At 44.7% G+C, this 23,698-nt stretch overlaps 1 protein-coding gene across 2 annotated transcripts; it reads right to left on the bottom strand.

The window, feature by feature from the left end:
- SLC25A43 (solute carrier family 25 member 43) lies at nt 1-21,784 on the bottom strand. Of its 2 annotated transcripts, XR_012044780.1 has the most exons (6): nt 21,425-21,784; nt 18,121-18,362; nt 16,948-17,120; nt 4,391-4,525; nt 3,013-3,291; nt 1-1,077 (listed from the first exon to the last, which is right to left on the bottom strand). XR_012044780.1 is itself a non-coding variant. In XM_072877145.1 (5 exons), the coding sequence occupies exons 1-5, from the start codon at nt 21,694-21,696 to the stop codon at nt 3,088-3,090; spliced, it is 1,026 nt and encodes a 341-aa protein (XP_072733246.1). In that variant the 5' UTR covers nt 21,697-21,784; the 3' UTR covers nt 1,933-3,087. The 2 variants fall into 2 exon arrangements, 1 of the variants encoding a protein (XP_072733246.1); XM_072877145.1 differs by lacking the exon at nt 1-1,077 and having other exon boundaries at nt 1,933-3,291.
- Nucleotides 21,785-23,698: the final 1,914 nt, after the last annotated feature.

The raw sequence follows: 23,698 nt of genomic DNA, 5'->3' as shown, positions 1-23,698 counted from the left end.
TATAGGGGCGGGGGCGGACACGGGGGCGGGGCGTGCCGCGTCCCGCTCGCCTATTGGCTGCGGCAGGCGGGCGTAGCCGCCGCAGGGGGACGGGGCCGCCGCGGCACGCACCGGGGGGCACATGGCCGGGTCCCCGGGCGGAGAGGGGGGACCAGCGTCCCGGGGACAGCACTCGGCATCCGCGGGGTCACACGCCGCCAGGCAGCCCCGTGGGGCACACGCCGCCGCATCCCCGGGGTCCAGCCGACATCCCCGGGAGGGGGGGGGCACCCCGCCAGCCCCCCGCCGCGCGGGCGGGAGCAGGGTCGGAGCTGCCCGGGCCGGCCACGCTCGCCCCCGGGCAGCCCACGTGGCGGCGACGGGGTCTTCCGTGCCCGCGGCCCCTCTGCGCCGTCCGGGTGCCGTCATGAAGGCGATATAGAGGCAGCCGGGCAGGCAGCAGGGCTGTGGCTTCGGCAGGAATGGGGGGGGGGTGGGGGGGGTGGGCCGAGTCTGCTTCGTCTTCAGACACGTTCAGTGTCAAGTCTGGCTGCCCAACCTCACTGCATCCCAGCTGAGACCCCCCGCTCAGAGACCTCTCCCATTACTATCCTATGCCCCGGGATTCACAGAGCTCCTACAGGTTCCCTCCATCCGTCACACCGCTGAGCTCAGCTGTGACGATGCCACCACGTACCACCCACCACCTCTATCGCATGGCTGCACCCAAACGTCACTTGAGTTACAGTTCACCCACCTAAGAGTTGTCTCTGAGATTTAGCCTCGCTATTAACTGGTTCGTCATGATCATACACCACGTTACATATTAGTGATCTGCTGCTGAAGCACTTTAAGACAGCATCGAAACAAATATTTCAGTGGGGGATTTCTCATGCATAGATGTGATTACGCAAAGTAGAGGCTTGGCTGATAAAAGGTTAGTAAATGATTTATAGGTCGTAGGAGTACACTACAATACAAAGGTGTTGTTAGTATATCAGAGAAAAGTTAGAGGTAACTTTTTGACTCACTTGACTCTTACCAGGTTTGAAGAGCTGATCAGACATTCATATGCACCCATCACTCAATCTTTAAAATCTATTTAGAAATACAACATCAGTAAAAAACATACAGGCATGCTTGGACAAGGTGAGGGCACTCTTTAGAAATCCATTCCTCCCCAACACGCTCACAAGTCACATCTCCTTATTCATACATCTCAAATAAGTCTCAGTATTATTACCTGCACCATGCAGATAAGGAAACTGAGGCACAGAGGAACATGTTCACTAGGCAGGTTGATCAGAGAGCCAAAAGCACTTACAGCCTCAGTGTGATGCACGAGCCGCCAGATCTGCTCTCTACCATCTTAATTTTTGCTATCAATGCTTGCATTTCTTCTCTGAGAAGAAAACCAGTATGAAGCACCACTGCAGCAGAACTGAGCAAGCCCATTAAGAGAGATACTGCAAGACCTCAGCTGCAGGGACATCGAGTTCTAGGTGCAAGGCAGGCCTTACAATCATCCCAAAACTTCCTGCAAATCTCTCTCCATAGTCACAGGCTGTTCCTGCATCGATCTGCCATTGCCTCATCCCACTGTGACCTGGCCTAACCAAGCAGTTTCTGAGATTTACTTATTTCCACCCGTCAGGGACATAAAACAGCACAAAAACACACACAAAAAGCTGTGTAAACCAGCAGGCAAATGCTGTGCTGAGCCCAGGCTGCTGCAGCTAGGACAGGAGCACAGCTGGTGTGCACACGCCTTACTGAGCTGCTGTGATTCACACACTGCCACAGCCCAAGGCTGGTGGGACATGCCGCAGAGGGCAGAGCCGCCTTCCCACGTGGACATGGGGTTTAAGGTTTTCTATCAGAAGGCACTAGGATGGGGCTGTTCCATAGCTGGACTTCCACAAAGGAACCGGAGCAATACCACAGGTCCTCAGGTAAAACACCGAGATGATCTTTTATTGTCCAAAAGCTCCCTAGAGTGGTCAGAGGCCTATCAATTGCATTGGCACTGGCAATAACCTAGTGGTCTTGCAGAAAGGTTCCTATCTACAGAAGCTATCTGTGGCTCCTGGATCACAGCAGTTAAAGTGGAAAAACCACAGGTTGTGTGCACAGTGCTATTCTGCTGGCAAGTTCTGAGCAGCACAGTAAGCCTGGGTCTGTGCACAGGAACTAAAAAGTAGTTTAATATAAAAATAGAGCTTTAAGAATACCAAAACAACATGACAACGCTCGTGGCTCTGAAATATCTAACACATTTAAGAACTGCATTTTTCAGGAAATATTTCAGCTACAGAACTTCAGGAAAACTATTTTTCAAAGCCTGAAATAATTCACGTACATGTAGCAACAACACAGGAGAAAGAGGGGAAGATTTTCTAGTATGCACTTAAGTTCACAAGATTGTCATTCCAGTGTATTACAGTTCATTTTGCACATTACAATTCCCTCTTAGCAGAAGCACAGTTGCAGCAGCATATTTTCATCTTTACGCCAAAGATTCATACAAAATTATTATTCTCAAGTAAGTCTCAAAAACTGAAGAGTGGATTCTGGAGTGTGACTGAACTGAGACTAATTCTGCATCCACAGAATGCCACGTCCACACAGTATCACTAAAAAAAAGATATTTCAGTAGAAATTCTTGCATGTTCTATGTATTGTAGTCTGTTTATCATTTTTGGCTGACTCTGTACCTCAGATTACTTTAAAAAAATCCATTTGAATTTTCTTAATAGTTTTGAAGATACAATTTATACTCATATCTCAGTTCTCTTGCCTTTCTGCAAGTGGTTTTATCTCAAAATGGCTATCCAGTATTGAAAAGCACCTAGAATAATGTAATTTCAAATTCCAATAGCACAGTCTTTTCAAACTAGTTGCATCTCTCCTCTTCAGTATATGCTTGCTACTCACATTGTTTATATCCATTCAGCAAATGAGATACAATATTTATTCATTCCTGGCACTGGTGTCTCAGTACTAAAACCATGCAATCCGCTGAGATGATGGTACCTGTAGTTCAGCACGTCTTTCTTGCAAAGTTCCTTAAGAAAGGTACTGTGTATATCTGCAATGGACACTGCGATGTCAGTTTTCAAGAGCTGATTTTCTTGACTCAAAATTTTCCCTTCGGAGGAGCTTTAGTTCTCTCAGTTCTTGCGGCTGTAAACTCTGGTCCACGCCAGGAGTTAGCTTGTAATTTAAAGGAGATTCAATATAACCATTTCTGTACAGGCAGACCCGCTTGCAGAATTCAAAAGTGCTAAACATAACACCGAAGTATGGGACAATCTGATAAAATAATAAAAAAAGCAACATAAGATAAAAAAGCAATATTAGACTCACTAGTAGCATTTTTAGCTTAGATGTTTTAAAAAAGGAAACTTCTAGGACTTCAAATCTGATCTGATCTGCTAATAGAGCTGTGCTCATTTATATAAAATCAGTCTCACCTCAAACTACGCTGGCACCTGCAGCATGCTAAAAGTAGGAGTTTAGTATTGGTACATAACTAATTGTAACAATATTGTGAGGAACAAGGTCTGTGCTAGCCTATAGATTATCACAGCTTGTCAAATACCTAAGCAAATCCTAAGCAACCTCAGCAAATGCCAGTAGGAAATGTGTGATTTATTCTACATACAGCAGAGTGACTGAACAATTTTCTTCTTTTGCCCCATGCAGAGTCAGCAGCTCTGGTGCCATGTGACTTTATACCAGCCAAGGCAGGGCCAGGTACAGGCAGGCCATCGCAATCAATCATGTTATCACTCAATTACCACTCATTAGGTGACCTGCAGTACTCCATGTAGGTTAATCCTCACTGCAGCACTATAAAATGTATTTATGTAAACTAAATTACCTTCTGTTTAAGCTACCATGCTTTATTTCATGCTTTCAACTCAGCAAGGGCTGTAGTAACTGATACACGTGCATTAAATAGCTGGTCCAAAGTACTACTTTTGACTTCTGGGGAAGCGGCTTACGCAAGCACAATTTTCTTTACAGCTTGGTACAACATGTCAAGTTACTGGAGCTCAGCTGAGAAGTAGAACTTGTTTAGCTGTCATAAGTGGATCACTTGCAATTCCCCCATCCATACCCTGGCTTGTGTGTTAGCAGCACTCCCTTTTCTCTAAGGGCATTCAAATGAACTTGAAAGTAGTAACACCTAGAAGCCAAGCTTACATTTGGGGAAATATGACCAAACCAAGTTCCAAAGCTGGTTTATAACCTGCCTGAGGTTATACCTGCTCTGTCATGGACTCTGTCATCTATAAGCTGCTAATAAGTACGGAGGCACATCATAAGCTTTATAACCCCAACTGTCCAAAAGTGTGTCTTGATTACTTCAGGATAGTCTTTGATTGGGATGAAAGCATAACCTCACCTTGAGCAGACTGGGTGTGAGTCCACTCCAAAGTCCAAGCACACCTTTGTTCTTCACGGTTTGCCGGAAACAATCAGCCATGCCAGTAAAATGGACATCAACTGCTCCATAGTGGGGAAGCCAAGGACTCTGAGCCTGTTCAAGAGACACCCAGGGGGATTTAGAACAAGCAAAGGAAAACCAGAGTAATTAAAGATAATTATTTTCTGCATTCTGGTACATAAGGAACACTTAATGCCAGGTTTCAACAGACTGATCTGGATTCTTCTGTCAACACAAAAGAATCAGCTATTTTGCCTTGAAATACAAACTAAAAAGGGAGGGAATTCACTCCCTGACAGGTATGAAAGAGAAAGAGCGCCGTAGTTTCACACAGCACTTCCTTTTGTGCCATGTCACTACTAGAAATAAATCCCACCCTTGTGAAGACAAACCATCTGAACCAGAGCCGCGTAACCCACCAGCCCCACGTCTGCGAGCTGCTCAGGTCTGGGGAGAGGTATTTCACATCACTGGCAGTGGAGCGCCTATGAGAGGGAAGCTTGGGGCTGGCCCCAGATGCCTTCCTGTAATTCTGATCAAAAAGAAGAGCGTGCTGACTTCACTCTGGCTGCTGAGGCTGTGTCCACACTGCAATGAGAAGGGTGAACTGTACAATGGGTTGAGTAGCAACAGCACAGCAGAAATGAAGAACAGAGATTTCAGCCCAGGCTGTACCAGCCCACCACGGGCTGCAGGTGAGCAGTTGGTGCCCGTGCTCCTGTATCTTTGCTACACGGTCAGTTGATCCGGATCGGTTAAAGTTAGCTTGGGAGCATCCTGCTGGACTGCCGCGACATTTCCAGCTGCAGTATAGACAGTGTCTGTTCACATGGAAGAAGTGTAGTGGGTCATTTTTAACAGCAAAATCCTTCCTTCATTAATCTCCTACTGCGTTAGCACAGACAGGATAACCTGACCTTGAATAATCCCATACTCATCCATCTGTGCACATGGAGTCATAGGTTTATTTTGCATCGACAAATGAGGGTTTCACTTAAACACATGGCAAGTGACACTTCTCAGTCAGGAGTACGGGGGGACCCCAGGACACAGGTTGGTGACTTGGGCACGCAAGCTGATCACCACAGGGCAGAAGTTTGATAAAAATGAGACTTGTACAGTTAACTGATTGGTGAATACGGATATCATTATCCCCTCATTGATCTGAAACACCATGTTGTGTAGCATTTTTTCCCTCCTTGGCCAGACTAGCCTACAGCTTCTCAGAGCTGCTAAGCCTATGACAAGCCTCTCATAAACCGACAAGTGGTGATGACATTTTCTAGATGCCTCAGCTATAGCATTTCAAATACTTGGCAACTTAGATGCTGGAGATGGAAACAGATCAAAACTCATGCTCCAGGTATGTAAGAGAAGTTGCTAATCAAATAGTTTTAACGCTTTTGCATCCTCTTGCATTACTGGCAAGTCTACTGATAAAATTTAGAAGCTAACAAAAAAACCCCTAATCAAACTACACTAACTGCATAGTCTTCTTTATCTACACAAAATCACATCTCACGATTTTTTTCTCACCTTTTGTGCATGATTGAAACGCATGTGAAATACTTCTGAAGGCAGGTAACAGGTAAAACCATACACTTTCCTTTTGACAGGGCTTTGGGAGGTGATTTTGGGAAAGTAGCTGTCTGCACTGAGAAAAAAGGCAATAGGCTTCCACCACATCCTGATTTGTTATCTTCTGGATCCCCTTTATCACATCCTGGCTCTTTTACCCCAGCCATGAGTAGGGCTGAGGATTTAATCCATGGTCTTTCACACTTTAAGGAGGAAAGAAAAGAAGCATTTGCTTCTCTCTGAACCTTCGCAACAGTGCACCTGATTTGTAAGAGAGGAGTCACATTTGTCGGGGAGAAACTATTTCAACTGTTCTAATTGCTCGTCCCCTTTGTGTCTACATTGGCCTTGCTAACTCCATGGGGCTACAGCTGTTTCCATAATTCCTAACTGTGGTGCAAGCTCCCACAGCTTCCTGTTTCAGGACTCAGAGAGGCAGACGTTATGGGATTTAACGGCTGTGATTTTACAGTATTACCAGCCCTGCCTTTGCAGGTAGTTCAAGGTAACGGAGCTAGTCTGGTAGCCAAGGGTCATGCACATGTTCATTTATGCTCATTTGCTACAAGGAAGCTCAGCTGTCTGCTTGGCTCTGTTACTTAAGGGGTGTAAGGGTTTAAAAAGCAATAGCTAAATCCAACAGTGAGAAAGAGAGAAACAACTTTTCAAGCCTTATTCCACAGTACTTGAGAAACTCCTGCACAAAGACTCTCATGACTGTACTGTAGAAGACGCTGAGTGCTGCAACTGAGACTTCAGGGACCAGCTCCACTAAGAATGGTGATATTAGCACCAGGGATGCTTAGAAGAGCACCTGAATGATGTAAGTATCCTTAGAAATGCAACAGCAGTCATAGGAGAGCTGGATTCAAAACCCTGTTCTGCTTTCTGGACTGTCAGCCAGTTTCCACAAGCTTTTTTGGTAAAGGAAGGTATAGGCAGCCAAGCAGCGAAGAGGGACAGTTTCTAAAATGCTTCAGGAAAGCAGGAACGCTGTTAACATGCGACTCCCTTCCTTTTTAAGTCCCTTTGTGGTAGGCAGGGCATGACCTGCCTGAATTAACTGCACGAGTTTGACTTAATCCCCTTCGTCACTGTATACATTGCAAAGGCACATATCAAAGGGTGTTGATCGCAGTGCTCCTGCCTACAACACAAGACAGGCGACAAGCACGCTGCAGGTTTCAGTAAGATTCTGCATGCAGTAGACACATCCAGAAGACAGTTAAAAAGGAACAGGTAAGCCAAACCCCCAGATTTCTAATTTGCCCACAGACACTGACCTCTTAAGAGATTTACTGGAAGATTATTTATAGTAACATTCACCACAGTTACAGCCATTTTCAAGATTTCAGTCTGTGGGGTGAAGTATGCTTTGCCAGTCTTTCTGCTTTACAGGAGCAGTATGTTTCCAGGACCCTAGACACAATATTTAAATAAGAATTGTCCACAGAATCCCAGAATCACCTACTGCAAAAGGAAAACTAAGAACTGTTCCAGTCTGTAGTTAACACTTCAGTATTTTGGAACACAGCTAAACCAAGTTAAAATGTATTACTAAAAGAAAAAAAATTAGGAAGGCGTTTCATTTGGCACTGTTTTTAATGAAAAAAATAGTTGTGGGTTTTGGGTGGTTCTGCATCATCTAAGCATGTCCGCAACACTGCAATCCTTGCAACCGCCTTATGGCACCAGAGCCAGAAAATGGAAGTAACTGAACAGATCAAACGAGTTTCTCTACCTTTTTTGCAGAAACCTACTATGACATACAAATCAAACAGCTAATCTCATACCAAAAAGATCAGGTTTATAACAGAGACGTTTCACACCATGCACCTCAAAGCAGCTTGAATTCCTTTCTTTGGACACCCCTTGAGACTATGGGCTGCTGCATGGAAACCTGTTTGTTATGAACATTTTAAAAGACTTCCTTCCCCCCCAGTTAGGGCTGTCTCATACTGCAGAAGGCTGGAGATACAGTACAGCTCACTGCGCTGATAACAGAGTGCCAAGTTGTTAGTCATAGTAGTAGCGGGGCTAAGTTGCTAGTCGTAGTAGCGGGGCTAAGTTGCTAGTCGTAGTAGCGGGGCTAAGTTGCTAGTCGTAGTAGTAGCGGGGCTAAGTTGTTAGTCATAGTAGTAGCGGGGCTAAGTTGTTAGTCATAGTAGTAGCGGGGCTAAGTTGTTAGTCATAGTAGTAGCGGGGCTAAGTTGTTAGTCATAGTAGTAGCGGGGCTAAGTTGCTAATCTTTTTACCTCTGATGGACGATGGGTTCTCTAAACGATTAAAGCACATCAAATGCAGAATTGGCTCCATCTGCTCTCACAAACACAGTCTTTTAGTATCCAGAGGCCACCAAGTCTACTAAGTCACTGTGATACATCCCCAAAGTTAGCACTCTGTTCTATTTCGACAATCTAAATCCAAGAGAGAGACGTGTATATATATATAAAAAACCCAACCACCTGCACTCACATTTTTAAATATAAACAAAATATTTAAATAAGGGTGAAGTGTCATGACAAAACTCAAGTTAATTGTTAAAGTTAATTGTTACCTGAAGACTCTTCAGACACCATCTCTCCCATTGTCTGCATCACCAGGTGACTGCCAGAACACAGTCCCATTTTGGGAAGTAATCTCACAGACCCTTATAAAGATTTCCCCTTCAATGACCTCCCCCAGCCCCTCTCCTCCTCCTCTCTTCCTCTTAGGATTGAAGGACGGATGTCGTTCACCACAGTTGAAATGGGAACCATTGCCATCAAAAGATCAATCACTTGAATCTTCCCAAGGCTCACAGTAGCCACCTGGGGACCAAGCAGAGACCACCGGCTCAGGAAATGGCAGACGTGGTGGTTAGGTGCAAAATTCCCACTTGCACTTTAGGACATTTTGGTTTGCAACTATCTGGATTTACATGTATCAGGGACTATTTGGAAATACTTCCCTCTCAATTTGTGTACTTTTCCCCCCTTCCCTGCTCATAAAGTTTGTTGGTACAAAGACTTGCTATTTATTTGGTTTTTGGGCATGCAGTACTGTTGGAACAGAGTATGAAAGATCAATAGCTGCCATAGGTGGTATGCTATCCTGATGGTAGATATAGTAAAATTGCTTGTTGTTTATTTATTTTCAACAGATTCAGGTGTCCTACACTTCTGATCAATTTTAAAAAAAAGAAAAAAAAAAGCACAGGAAGGCACTTTACAACACAGCTCAAGAGTTCAGGCTCCTAATCTGGAAGCTAAAATAAGAAGTCTTTGCAGTCTGGGTTAATAAGGACACATGCAACAGGAAAGCGTAACTGTAGCTCAAAGCAAACTGAAGGACAAAGATTGCAGTTTTCATTCAAGCTAATGCCACTACAGTCAACAGAAATTTCACTCTCGAAAGAATTAAAATGTAAATCGGTATTAATATTGGGGAAAAAAGCATGCATTCTCTTGGGCTAATCAATCCTTTCTCCTGGAGGACAGCCTTAGTCGGTAGTCATTGTCTTTTCTGTGTCAGTGGTTCGGTAATGCCGAGTTACCCCTGGCTAAAGTCCACCAAAGGTATTCAGGCATGTAGGAAGGCAAAGGATGACAAGCGATCAGGAGGCAATTGGTTCCAGAGCAGCCCAGCAGGCAGCTGACCTCCAGCTTCCTGCACTCTAGGAACATGCTGTCCTTCCTCTGTAACCTGAACTGGGGCCAGATCATTTCGCCTTTTTGAGATTAATGGCACCCAATGAGAAAAACAGTTTACTGCTTGCTCAGAAGTTTGACTCTTAATTTAAATACATTATCGCCAGGCCTGTTGTACTCTGAGGCTTCACGGTTTGTTGCAGAATCCCTCCTTTGCTACTGAACCTAAGCTTTCCCTGCTTTTAACACCTGTGGGATGAAGAAATCTTTGATATGGAATATAGAGGTCTTTTTCCTCAAGGCAGTGCAAACCCCTTGCATGGACACCTCTGGGTGGTTTCTGAATGCCTCGTGATGGTTTAGCTCAATCCTTACAAACCGGTGCACCATTTTCATGCACATTAGCACTAGTTTATTTAATGGTGCACACCCTTAAGCAGACCAGCTTGGTCCCACACTTCACGCAGTGAACAGCAACGCTAGTTCCCGCATCTTCTGCTGTCTGTGTAGGAACCGATGAGAAAATTAACGTGTTACAGGACTAGGGCTTTACAGAGGACATATTTCCACTGGCCTTATGTGGATGAAGTAAGGAATTACACCAAATAAAAATAGATACAAAAGGAGAGAGTGTCCATAACGTTGTAGCTCCTGTTTAGGGAGTATTGTGCATAATTAATCACCTTACATGTCACAGGCACATAATTCTAAGCACAGAAAAATGGATACAAGGCTCTCCTGTATAACTGGTGCAAAAGTACTCACGTTAGGGGTAACAGTGATAGCTGTCATTCTGGAGACATTACTGTCTCCTTGCTGAAAATTACGGCTATAATAGCTGTGTGCACACAGCAGCGTACCCTAACCCGTGTCAGGCCATGTCAGCTGGGTGAACTTACTAAGTTTAAAAAGGTGGGCTGAGTTAACCCACCTGATTTGCCCCAAAGCAGATTAGAGAGCTCTTGCTCGTACCACACTGATCACAGAGCTGCGGAGCCTGTAAGACGCTGGCGGCCATGCTCAGCTGGCACTACCAAAACTAGGACTGGGAGCATGGTGGCCACTTCAGTGTCTGGGAAAATAATTTGGAAAGAATTGCATTCTGCTCTTCCTCAGATCTGCATTTCAAATGGGTACAGGGCATTTTCCTGCTTTTCTTCGGCAGACCACTGTGCTGCAGTGCTAAGCTACTGCTGTAATCCACCTCAGAGAGAGTATTACATACTTATCGCACCACAGCTCCTTGGACAAACAGGGTTAAAGACCACTAGACGCAGCATGAGCTGTCACAAGGCAGACCTGACTGTTACATCTGCCCAGTCCTGCTTCCGATTCTTGATTTACGATTTTCCCTTCTTACCCAGTTTTTCCACTGGCACTGTTCAGTGTTTCAGCTTCACAGGCAGTCAGTCTTTGTGGTTGTCTCCTGTGGAAGTCTAGGGATCTAAGAGAAATGCTTCTGAGGTTTGTTCAGATGCACAAAAGCTGATCTAGGCTGTTACAAAAGGCAAAGCCTACGTTACGGTCGGTAGCTTTTTTCAGGCATCGTCTCAACCATTTACTGGACCAAGTACTTCCCAAAGCAGTAGGGCACTATTCTGCAACAGCCTCAGAGAAAGTGGTATAAAATATCTTTATAGCAACATCAACAAAACAATAAAAAATGCTGGAAGCTCAAAGCATTTAGACATACGGAAAAAGAGAAAGAAGGAAGGGATTTTACCAAAACCAGAATCTAACGTCTATTACCTATTTGCTAATAACCAGAGGGAGCCAGGATGGTCCCAAGTTCAAGTACCACCCAGGGCATGGGGTCCTGGCTGATGCCTGAACCCCAGCAGCAAGGAGAAGGGGAGCGTGAGATCATAGGGAGAAGTAAGAAAAGTAAGAACTCACACTGCAGCTTCCCGCTCAGGTGAAGTATTTTTGGAGTTTTGTCTCTATCTGTGCACTTGTTTTCACAAAACTTGAAGGAAGTTAATATCTCTGAAACCTCCACTCCTCTGTCAAGTTTAGTTGAAGTTGGACAGCAGGATCAAAAGTTATTGGGGGCAAGGACAGACAGCTAGCAACCGTATAAACCTTACTTCCACAGGAAATCAGACTATAAGTAGTAATACTGCTCCTTATTTGCTTCCACACTATGGAATTTGCCACTCTGTGTGGTCAAATGGCTCCATCTCTGAAAATTTTCAAGGCTCAGGCTCCCATGCCGCTCACTATTAAAGGGTCTCTCCGCATGAAGTGGCACATATGCTCAGAGCACTCTCAGAGCACATATGCTTTTGAGATGTCGTGTGAACCACATGACCCAAAAAGGATTTCTTATTTTTAAACTGGGTCATGACTCCAATAACTTTCATATTCCCAGCTGACAAGAACACAGATCTCACAAACGGCAGGGACACCACAGCTTGAGAGCTTTCGGAGGCTGCCATGCCAGCACCAGTGACCATCTCCAATGACAGAGCACTCTTTGCAAGTTACTCATGTTTAAGCAACACAGGAGCACTGTCTCCTCATTTCAGCAGGGAGAAGGTGCTTTTCTAACGAACATTTATCACCTTCTTTTCCAAAGCTTTGTTTATAACCCAGCCACTGGATTCCTGCTAGACTGACTTCTACCATGCAAGGAACATAGTTAGGGGACTATTTTAAAATAAATACTTAAATAACAATCCTGCTTTTAAAGAGAGACTTCAGTATCTCCTTTAACTGACTTCAGTCTAGAAATGTGCCAAGAGGGCACAAGATTGCATTTACTTTAAACAAGCTACCTCACAAAGGGAATGACTGCTTAGTTTTCTCCAGGTTACTAAGAACTCATAGCATTTACATAATTTACAACAGATTTCACGCTTGCAGAGCATCTTGTGTTCCAAAGAAACAGAAAGAACCCAACAAAAAAACCCAAAACACTTCACAGATTTATAGGCAGCCGAGGCTTAACTGATTCACTTTTGTCACTGAAAAGAGGCCACTTTTTGGGTGATGCATGGCAACAGTCTACACTACAAGAACAGTGAGCCTGTTTGTTTATGGCGGTGGAGGGAATTCAAAGCCTGGATTTTAAAACAGAAAGATCACTACTGAACAATGCTTTCCCTGGAGAGGGATCCTCATAGCTTGAGGATGTTGTGCAGTCAACACCAAAAATGCACTGAATCCTGCAGTATACTAAAAGTATGCCTATTCTATATCACAAAGGTTTGATGGTAAAGCTATACCTGAGTAGCATTTACTGGCAAGGAGAGTTTCAGACAAGTTTTAGTCACAGAAATTAAAACAAATTATACAATCAAAATATGGGGACAGGACTGAGCTTCTGCAAACCAGGAAAAGTTTGTTCATGTAAGCAAGTAAGGAGTAACTGTACAGTGGCTGGAGTATCTGTGAAACTTTAGGGTCCTCTTTGTGCATTTTGCCTAACAAAACTATCAAAGTCACAGGTCAATCTGGAACGAAGGCTGAGAAGTGCCAGCCAGGGGTATCTGAGCCTACCTCTGAGGGTCACGTGCACAGAGGGAAGTGCCAAACTTGGGTATTAGGTCTGTGCTGACCTAATTTGCATGTTTGTGGATCTTCTACAAGCATTTGCATGTTTGTAGATTTTCAGTTCTACACATAGCCTGGGATCAGTGTCATTCTAATAATGATCTTCTATACAGCATATAACAGCTCTAAATTCATCTTCCCTTACTGAAATGCCAGAGCTCAGTCCAATATGCACTTAGGAAGGTCATCACAGGCAAAAAGATGATGTGGGGAAGTGGAAACATATTACCAGTGCTTCCCTTAGACCCAGACTCATTCATAGGCAGGTATTTCCCTGCTTAAGGTAAAAAAAAAAAAAAGTAGAAAAAGAAAAAAATAGCGTTCTTTTATGCAAGTCTGCAAGCTAGAAGTGCAGTACTTGAATATCGCTTAGCTACTGGATTTAACAAAGAACATGAAATTGTGAGGTAAGGAAGGAAAGCCAAGAATAACAGTCAGAAGGATATAAACATCAGTAAGTTTTTGTTCAGCAGCTGATATAGCATAAGAGTGAGTCAGGAAAGCATTTGATATAGAACATCCCTTTGAATAACCCTCTCCTTCACTAATCCCCTTCTACAGATGCACAACAAAAGCCGTATTTCCATGCCAAAACATGCATACAGTACCTCTTAATTCTCTAACATGCCAATCAGGAGCAAAGTGAAAAAAGGAAGACAAAGGAATAAAATTAGGATAAGCACAACATAGAGGACTCACATATTCAGTAAGACTCACTCATATTAATTAACATTTCTGTTAAGAAAAACATTCAAGTCTATTTAGCAAACACAGCATCTTTGTTTAAAAAAAAAAAGTAAACATGATAAAGATAATTCTAATAGCAGAGGGGGAAGAAGCCATGGTTATGGAGCAAATCTGACATCGTAAATCACCACCAAAACACAGAGGAAGAATTGTTCACTGACAGTCAGCTCCTACTCCCACAGATGTCAGTGACAGAAGCTGCCGACGTCAGAAGTGTAGGATTCAGATATGTAAAATGAGAAAGGATAAAACAAAATTATTACAACTGAGATAAAAAATAACACCTTATCCTTCCTCCCACAGCAGAATTTATTTTCTAGTCTGTCCAAACAATTCAAGCGTTGTCTAGATGAGGAGATGGATGGAGCTAACTCTTCCAAGACTGCCTAGCGTGTCAGGTAAAGATCTGAACTGGATGTTCTGGTCTCAGGCTTGTACTCCATCCCAGAATCAGAGAAGACCACCTTGTGTCCTAGTTTCTCGGTTTTTGAAGCTCTTGAGACAGACTGCCTTACAGCTCCCTGGTTCCCCATCACCAACAGGTTCACTGGAAAAGTCTTCTTTGGCAATATACTACCTCCATCTGTCAGATCAGCGGGACAGAAGGGAAGGAAGAGGAATCTGATACTGACCTCCACAATGTGCTGGGTTCCTCTTCAGACGTTAAACCAGCATTCATTGCTTCAAAACAAAGCCAGCGTTTCCCCACATGCACTGCAGAGCAGTCACACCAGGCCTGGGGGTAGCTGAAGGCTTTGGTACATCCCTCTTCCTATCAGCTAGAAAGGTGAACCACTGTATGGAGGCTGATCAGAATACGATGTCTGAGAAAAAACTGGGATCAGAGGTATCTGCTCCCCTGTTTTCTACAGAACACTGAAATGTCTTGAAGCTCTTTTTCCCCCTTCTTTATTCTCCCCCTTTCTAGGTCGCTTTGCACAATACCTTTTCTGGTGCTGTCCTAGACACTTCGCTCTTCTGACCACCACCCTGGCAAACTGAACAGGCCAGCAAGTAGGCAGAAAGCAGAGCTGATCCCTGCAAAGCTGGGCCATACCCTGGCGCTAACTGTGAAAACCAAACTTCTTGGATGACCTTACATGAGTTCCAGTGAGCTCTTAGTATCAGCTTGGGTGTGATCTTCAACAGGTCTCTTTTCTGGACAAGCCTCCTTGACTTACATCATTTCCAGTACCAAACAAATTATGGGCTTTCACACCTAGGCAGCTAGTTCTTCTGAAACACCTTTGCCTTTTCCCATGCCTTCAGAATAAACTACTGAACAGGAGGTGTTTCTCTAAGCTTGGCAAATCACTATTCAGTTGTTGCAATGCATTCATGAGGAAAAAAAAAAAAAGCTCTGTCATTGAGCCTTTTTTCCATGCAAAGTTATTTTTAGCATATCCACTTCCTACATATTTAGGCAATAAATCCAGTTCCTTTCTTATTTCTAGAAGTGCCAAGCAGAAGTTTTAAGCATCCCTTTGGTGAAAGAGTACAGCCTAGTGGCAGGAAAATGAAAGATGGGCCTGTTCCACTTCTCTACTTGCCTGCCAAGACAAAGCTTGGCACAGAACATCACACCAGTTACCACTGAAAGTTACTTTTGAACTGATTATGAAAACTGAACGTTCAAGTAACTGATATATCGACAGAAAATATTAAAAGGGAAACAGCACAGTAAATGCCTTTCTCTTCTTTATTCCTTAGGGCAACAGTACTGCTGTGAGCCTAAGGATATAAAGAAAAAGAGGACCTGTAAGGAGTAATTGCTTTTCTTAGACCTACTGATACAGCTGGGAAAAATGATCAAGGTTTCATGCTCAGAATCTCTTTCTCACCTGAGACATTTTATGAGATACCTGATGAAAGGGCTCAGCTTAAAGCTTGACTTCTGGACACAATAGCTACATGAGCTAGTCTAATAGAAGACATTACTTCTCCTGCTGAGGTCCTCTGTTACGAGACGGAGAGAGGGCAACAAAGGCTTCTGTGCCACTGGATCTGAGCCCTGTCTGAAAAAGGGAACCTGGGGAGCAGGAGAGGGGAATTCAAACTTTCACTGACTTTTTGCTAGCTTGTGACTTACCAACCAAGCTACCACTTGATGAGGGGGATGGGGACCTATATAATGCTGCCACACCAAATGACTGTTTTTTTAATAAGCTCACAAAAGCTTCCCATAAATCTGCAGTCACATGAACTAGGCTGAAAGAAGAAACCCACATGCCCCAGCCAGAAAGCCACCAGATGATGACAGCTATTCACTGTCACTCTACTGATGAAGTTCTAATGAAAAGTCAACATCATCAAATGAATTATGTCAGTGAGATGGAAGCTGTGGCATAGTGGTTGTTTTGTGGTTTGTTTTATTTTTTAGATCTTTATTGCTAAACTTTCAGGAGAAAAGATCAGCAAGATAACATAAAATTATATAGTAACTTGATATAGTAACTCTCATGTTGCTGATGCTCCAGGAAAGCAGCAGCAGCAGCAACTGGGAAGTCACTTGTTAACCAGACTTAATACCTGCTGTGCAAGTTACTTGTGGTTGCCAGTACGTAGGTCAGGCATAAATGGCAGACACACAGGCTCTGAAAATGACATGGATCTCATTCATCCTGCCTACCACCAAGGGAACTGAATGCCTCTATTTGACTGAAAGCTTGCCAATTCTGAACTGTGAGAATTTGATGGAATTGCTATGAAAAAGAAAAGAAATAAAGCTAAAGACACAGAGTCTGAGGGTATACATATATCCCATGATAGTACTTGAACCCACCTTAAAAGTGTAACACCACACTTGTAACAGTAATTTTCAGACTTTAAAAAAAAAAAAAGAAACCAAAAACCAAAACCAAACCAAAACCCAACCAACCTAAAACAAAGTCTCTGTAGCCTACTGGTAAGAGAAATAGTGGCACTCATGATCATCTGGCTAGTCTTGTCCCAAGCACCTGCAACAAGCACCTATAACAAAGTACTAGTAACATGAATGGTCTGTACCTGCATCTTCCTCTTGACAGTCTCAAAGGGGAAAGAAAGTGTCTGTGCCACACCAGCTGCTACACAGCCATTTATGAAGTTCTGAAGAGGAGTGAAATGAACTATGGGTTCTCGCCAGATTTTGTCCAAATTGATGTAAACAAAGAATGAGCCCGCAGAAAATGGGACAGCACCTAGAAAGCAAACCAGACAGGTTTATATTAACACACTGTACACTAAGAAAACAGAGCTGCACATCACATAAACTAGAAAGATGGGATGAGCTGCTGCCAGTTTTAACCTCGCATTGCTCAAACCTGATCAATATTTTGAAGAACTTTATTTTTGAGTCACTGGTTTACCACCAGACACCCATATTGTAGCATCTCAATGTGCTGACAGGGGCATATATTTACATATTAAAATGTGTGTGTCGTCAGAATTATTAACTGCTTTATTCTCATGACAGGTCAGCTCTTTCTCCAGGTTCTCTCTTCTGCGACAAGCTCTTTCTCCAGTCCAGCTCAACCCTAGCAGTTGTAGAGGTAAACAGAGTTGCCCCTTCAGTCAAGCTGATGAGGGGTACTTCTGTCCTCTTTTGCTTGTTTCATGCTCTCATCAATTTTATAGCGGGATTATACATTATTATTATTATTATGTGTTTTTTATAATGTCATATTGTGAAAAAGTGGACTCAAAGTTAAATGGCATTTTTAAAAGCTATGGACAGTAAATAAATATTAAAAAGTCATTTCATGTAAAGAGAGAATATCACTAATCTTCACTTTTCACACCAGTTATACATTACTGCTCCTACTGGTTTCACTGAACAGCTAGGGAGACACTCTCACACCTAGATAGGAATTAGGAACACTCTGTGTGTGTGTATATATATATATATTTTTGTTAAATGGTGGAAATCTTGCATCTGAGCACAACTACATCATGTATAAAAGAAGGAAAAGAGTATTTTGTTGAACACTTAACCATACATAAAATGCTACGCGCTTGGTCATAATTTGAAGCAATAAAGCTGCAGCAGAGGTAATCAGTATTGTTGTGCCTTGTAAATCTGCATACTTCCTACAGAAGAACATTACTATTTGCTTTTGAAATCAAGTGAGCAAATGAACGCACTACATAGCTGCAATAAACAATGTGCAATGAGGTGATTTTTCCCCATTATTATTTTACCTAATATAGCCGGTGAAACGCCACGGTAGAGTGCAAGGAGTCCTTCTTGGTGATAAATTTTGTAAAAAGCATGAAGAATTCCTTCGTAAGATGGTTCCAGTCGGTTCTGCACAATGAGCCGTGTTTTAATTACATCAGTGGGGTAAGTCACAATGGTTGCAACCATGCCAGCCAGACTCCCTGCCATGATGGCTCTCCAGTGGGAAATATGACCCAACTCATCCGTGAAAAGTATAACAAGTCTAGAGTAAACACATAAAAGAGGTACTATTAATGACAGTATGAACAAAACACACCAAAAATTAAGGCAGATCATTCTCGATGTAATTGTTCTTCTGCCCACAAGCCCCTTCAGCAGCAGGAGTTGAAACTTTAACATGTAATTCATCCAAGACCTTACTACATATAACACCACACAAGCATCAGAACCTCTGTGAAACAGAAGGTGTGAACGGGCAAACATGAGCAGAGTCTAAAAAACATGCCTAAGAGCCCGAAAAGATTTTGGGTAAATCCACGCTGCACAGAAGTGCAGAAATGCAAAAGTTATAGTTAACAATCAAGTCAGGGACTGGAATATATAATGCTGCAAATACAATTTGCTTTGATTTTAGTGTTACTGAGCTAAAATACTTCCAGTACCTGAAAGAGCTTTTTCAGAGGCAGCTTGCATAGCTCTACCTGCACCACAGTTCCCAGGACAGACTAAGGTCACATAGCTTGAGTTGTGGTACCGTGCTGGAAATTCAGAGCACTGATTCAACAACGAAAAAATCTTCAAAGATATGGAGACTAATTGTTTGAAAGATTTACTTGTTTGCTTTGCAAGAGACTTTTAAAGTAATTTTTGACCACAAAGTAATTTTTTATATTTCCATCTACAGGATGAAAATTACCATGACTTAAGACATATCTGCAAGAAATTCTCTGATCATCAGTCATCAGTTAGCAACACTGGTCCAACCCCCAGTCACAGTTATCATGTATGAAGAAATACATAGATAACGTCATCACGGGCCTTCTGAGAACAACTGAACCTTCCTCTGTTGCTTATGTTGGGACAGAAAGGTCCACAGGGATACTCCTCCAGAGAAGACTTACGTCCAGGCACTATTATGCTCAGGAAGTTAAGTCTAAATTTGAAATTTTGAACTTGAAGCAGAGAGTTTTAAAGGCTGACCTACAACTCATGCATTTGTGATGCACAGAAGGACTTTTCTACGTACGGAGGGCACTCCTACATCAGGGAGAAGTATCATGGAAGCAGCAAGAAACAAGTAAAAAGACTTGAGAGGAAAATCTTAGCTGGAGGTAAAGAAACTTATTATTCTATTTTGGAAGCATTAACTAAACTGCCTAAACAGCAGATTTACATTTAAACTACATGGTGTTACCATGTCCAGAACAAAATAATTTTCAAAGATTTACAAGTCACTGCTTGCTCAGTTGATGTTTTTTCACATGAGCGTGCATTTTCTACTGCATGACAGATCCCTGCATCTACTTGTCTCGTGCCTGGAGAGAGCCCAGAGCAGAAAGACTAGCCAAGCAGAAGTGAAAACTTTTTTTTCTGTGTCTTGTACAGTCCCTAAAGCAACACAGCCTGATTTTCCTGTGCGTGCACAAATGTGTGGGGAGGGTGGTGGGGTGTTTCTAGCACTACCCAGATAACATTTTAAACTGCCACGGAAAGACAGAGTCTGTGCACAGTAAGCGGAGACGGAGTGCAGAGCCAGCTAAACCCCCCCTTCCCCAGCCAGCTCCCCCCACGCCGCCGTTCCTGGGGCTGCTGACTGTGCCCAGCCCAGGTCCTTCTGCAATTGGCATTACTATTTACTTCAGTTACCATGTAACATTTCCCTTTTTGTGTTTTGCCTTTATATACACCATACTTTCACTAGAAAATACATTAAAAACATCCTCAAACAATATTATCAAGAAATATGTGTAGGCAGCTTTTATTTAATTTCCTGGTAGCCTACTTCCACTTGTAATTCAAAAGAACACCCTGTGCAAACTAGAGACAAACTATAGCCTTGCAAAGGCAATACACTGTTACAAGCTGAACAAACAATGAAGTTAGTTATTTTGGTCAAAATCAGCTGGTTTATACTGGTGCAACACACTGGCTCTTCTGTGAACTTTAAATTACATTTAAATCACGGTTTCTGCCTTCCCACTGCCATTACCCCTCCCCTTGCTCAACCACTGCCTGCATTACAAGCAGAAGGACACAACAAAGCTGCCCGATTCCAGGGTTGCTCCATCAATCATGTCCTGAAGGGCGCAGGCAGAGCTGGGAGGACGACTCTTGCTCAGGAGGATGAATGACAAACCCCAGCAGGCTACGCAGCGTCAGGGCGAGAGCCGCAGCGGGCCGGATTGGCCAGCGCGGCATGAGCCCATGCTTCTCCCCACCCAACACAGCCCACGAACTGGAATAACCCATCGCCCAGCTGGGCGGAAATGTCAAGTGCATACCATGCACACAGCTGACCTTAATAAAAAAAGGAAAGAAAGAAACCCAACCCTCCCAGCGGCAAAACACGCTGGTGCGTGCAAACAGTCAGGCGCTCCTTTCAAGGCTAAAAGATACTGGCGCTGAAAGGGAATCCTAGGAAAGAGCACGGGTCGGCAGAGCTCAGTCAGCCCTGCTCCATGTGGATCCTGCTGCAGTCCTTCCAGTATTTACCTTAATTTAATGTCTGTGTATTATCGCAAACAAGAACTTAAAACAAATAATGTCACGTATCGACTTCAAAACCGATCAAATTTGCATAACCACCGCCGCATAATAGGGTAAAAGATTTGAACCATTATTTTGTTATTTTCTTTGCTATTGACAATATAAATACTTGAAAGCATATAAAAGAATACAATAAATCAGTTGTAAAGAACAGGTGTTGCAGTCACATTTGTAGGTAGCACTGTAACTTCATTTCTAAAGGAATCTGGCCGAGCAGAAGACATTTAACAGACTACGAACGCTTCATCACTTGAAGAACAGCTATGACTTTATAAGCAGTTGCTGGCACATCACCAGGCCCTAAGAGGTGCTACGCGCCGAATAAACTAACTAAATGCAGTTATTAGCCAGGGTACATGCCCCTGGGGAGAGGCGACACACAACCAGCTAGCCATCCAGCCGAGACAGCGACATTAAAGTGCCCCTACGGCCAAGCTCTCCGCTTTCCATCCCCTCCTCTTTTGTAATAGGCACGAAAGGCCGGAGCGAGAGCGCGTCCCTCCCCGCGGAGCCCTGCCCCGGCCGGGGCCGGGGCCGGGGCCGGGGCCGCTCGCTTACCGGCGGGAGGCGGCGAGCTGCAGCGCGCTGTAGGGGAAGAGGCGCAGGCAGGCGGTGAGGTTCCCCTTCCAGAGGGCGCGCACGCCCTCGGCGCGGCACAGGCTTTGCCCGGCGCCGCGCAGCCCCCGCCGGCAGTGCCAGGTGCCCACCTGCGCCAGCACCGTCAGCAGCTCCAGCGGCGCCGTCAGGCTGAGGCTCAGCGCGCCCGCCAGCCCGGCGCAGCCCAGCCGCTGCAGGGCGGTCACCCGGCCGTCCCGCCGCCAGGTGGCCATGGCCGAGCGGCTCGGCTCGGCGCGGCGCGGCGCGGCTCGGCCCGGCGGGCCCTCGCAGCGGCGGGCCCGGCCCGGCCCGGCCCGGCTCGGCTCGGCCCGGCCCGGCCCGGGGGGGGGCGCGGCCAGCGCGGGGGGCGGCGCCGCCAGCCTCGGTCGCCGGAGGGCGCTGTGACGCGGGGCGCCGCCCGCCCGCCTCCTGCCCTGCCCGGCCCGGCCCGGCCCGGCACGGCGCGGCCCCGCCGTCCCCGCTGCCGCCGTCCCCAGGCGGAAGGGAAGACGCGGGGCCGGGCGGAGCGGCCCGCTGGGTCCCTGGGCCGCCCTGCATCGGTGCCTCTGCGCAGAACGCTCCGCAAGGCGCTGGGGCCAGGTGCGTTATGTGCGTGGGACGGGGTTGCGCTCGGTAGTCTGCTGCCATCCGTGCTGCCGCGGGCCAGCGGCACGGGTTTGCGCAAAGGCAGCCAGAATGGCGAGGAACCCCGAGTGCTCGCTGCTCCTGCTTGTATTTAAATTCACGTAGTAGTACATTATTTGCATTTATGTAGCATAAAAAAAAAAGCCCTCACAACAGTGCATCCAGGACACTTCCCTTTGTCTTTAACATTAAAAGTATTTCCACAGTGATCAAATGCATCCATTCGTTACTGTTTACTGCCTGCACTACTAGCCAAAAATACTGCTTCCTACATGGTGAGTTCTGCTTCTGAAGCCCTGTGTGTTGATGCTGAAAGTGAGGAACTGAGTGACCATCGTTAATAAGATTTATGAGGTCAGTTAGTCCAGGCTTTGTTGATGTGCTACCAGAGAAAAGGGGAAAAAGGCATGGGGAGGGGAGAGAAGAAAGTGGAAAGGAGATACAGATAGTGACCAGGACCTATGGAGTGAGGAGGTAATGGCTAGTAAGAAGGCAGTACCAGTGGTTTGCTCCAAAACAGGATGTCTGCTCTGTTTCTTGTAATAATATTAATAATAACAACAATAATAATAAAACAAAAAACCAAACAAAAAAACCCAAATCAAAACCTTAATTAGTCTACCTTCAGTACCCTTTTACATTGCATCCAACTAAACGGTAAAGGAAGATGCCCCTTAGCCCACCTTTGGCAAGAATGCTCTGCTGCTGATCCAACAGAGTATTCCCAAATCAATAAAAGATCTCTCTACTTGCCAGGAACTCAACTATTTATGGCATTGTATTTCCTTGGTGGGAAGAAAGTGTTTAATCATCAGGGAGGGGAAAAAAATCAACTATTTAAAGGAAAATTTCAAAACCAGAATAAATGAGTATAAACTTGCTGTACATTAATATGCTTGGAAATTGAAGCCTTCTAACCATGAAAGGGTGATATTTCTTTTACGGGTTTGCCTTTCTTGCTTGTCTGCACAAGACAAACCTCAGCTTAAGATTCTTCCTGAGCACAGGTTTTTTCCATCCAGTCTACCCATTTCCATTACTCTTTTTTTGGTCGAGTTTTTACGTACTTGTTCTGGCTGATAAAATGAATCAGCAGGTGACCTCAGCCTTCCACAGCACAATCTAATCCATGGAGAAGTTCAACAAAGTTCAACAAAGACAAATGTAAGGTCCTGCACTTGAGAAAACATAATCCAGAAATGCAGCACAGGCTGGGATTTACCTGGCTGGCGAGTGGCTCTGTGGAAACGGACCCGGGGGTCCTGGTGGACAACAAGCTCAATATGAGAGAACGGTGCACTGCTACGGCAAAGAAAGCCGACAGGATGCTGGGTTGCATCAACAATGGCATCACCAGCAGGGACAAAGAAGTCATTATCCCACTCTACTCAGCGCTTGTCAGGCCACACCTGGAATACTGTGTTCAGTTTTGGTCCCCGCTATGCAAAAAAGACGTGGACAGGCTGGAGAGGGTCCAGGGCAGGGCCACAAAGATGATCAAAGGACTGGGAAGCCTGCCATATGAGGAAAGACTGAGAGAACTGGCTTTGTTCGGCCTTGAGAAAAGGCGGCTTAGGGAGACCTTATCAC

The sequence above is a fragment of the Ciconia boyciana genome, chromosome 12, assembly GCF_034638445.1.
Source record: "Ciconia boyciana chromosome 12, ASM3463844v1, whole genome shotgun sequence".
Taxonomy (NCBI): domain Eukaryota; kingdom Metazoa; phylum Chordata; class Aves; order Ciconiiformes; family Ciconiidae; genus Ciconia; species Ciconia boyciana.
This window is presented reverse-complemented; position numbering and strand designations above follow the sequence as displayed.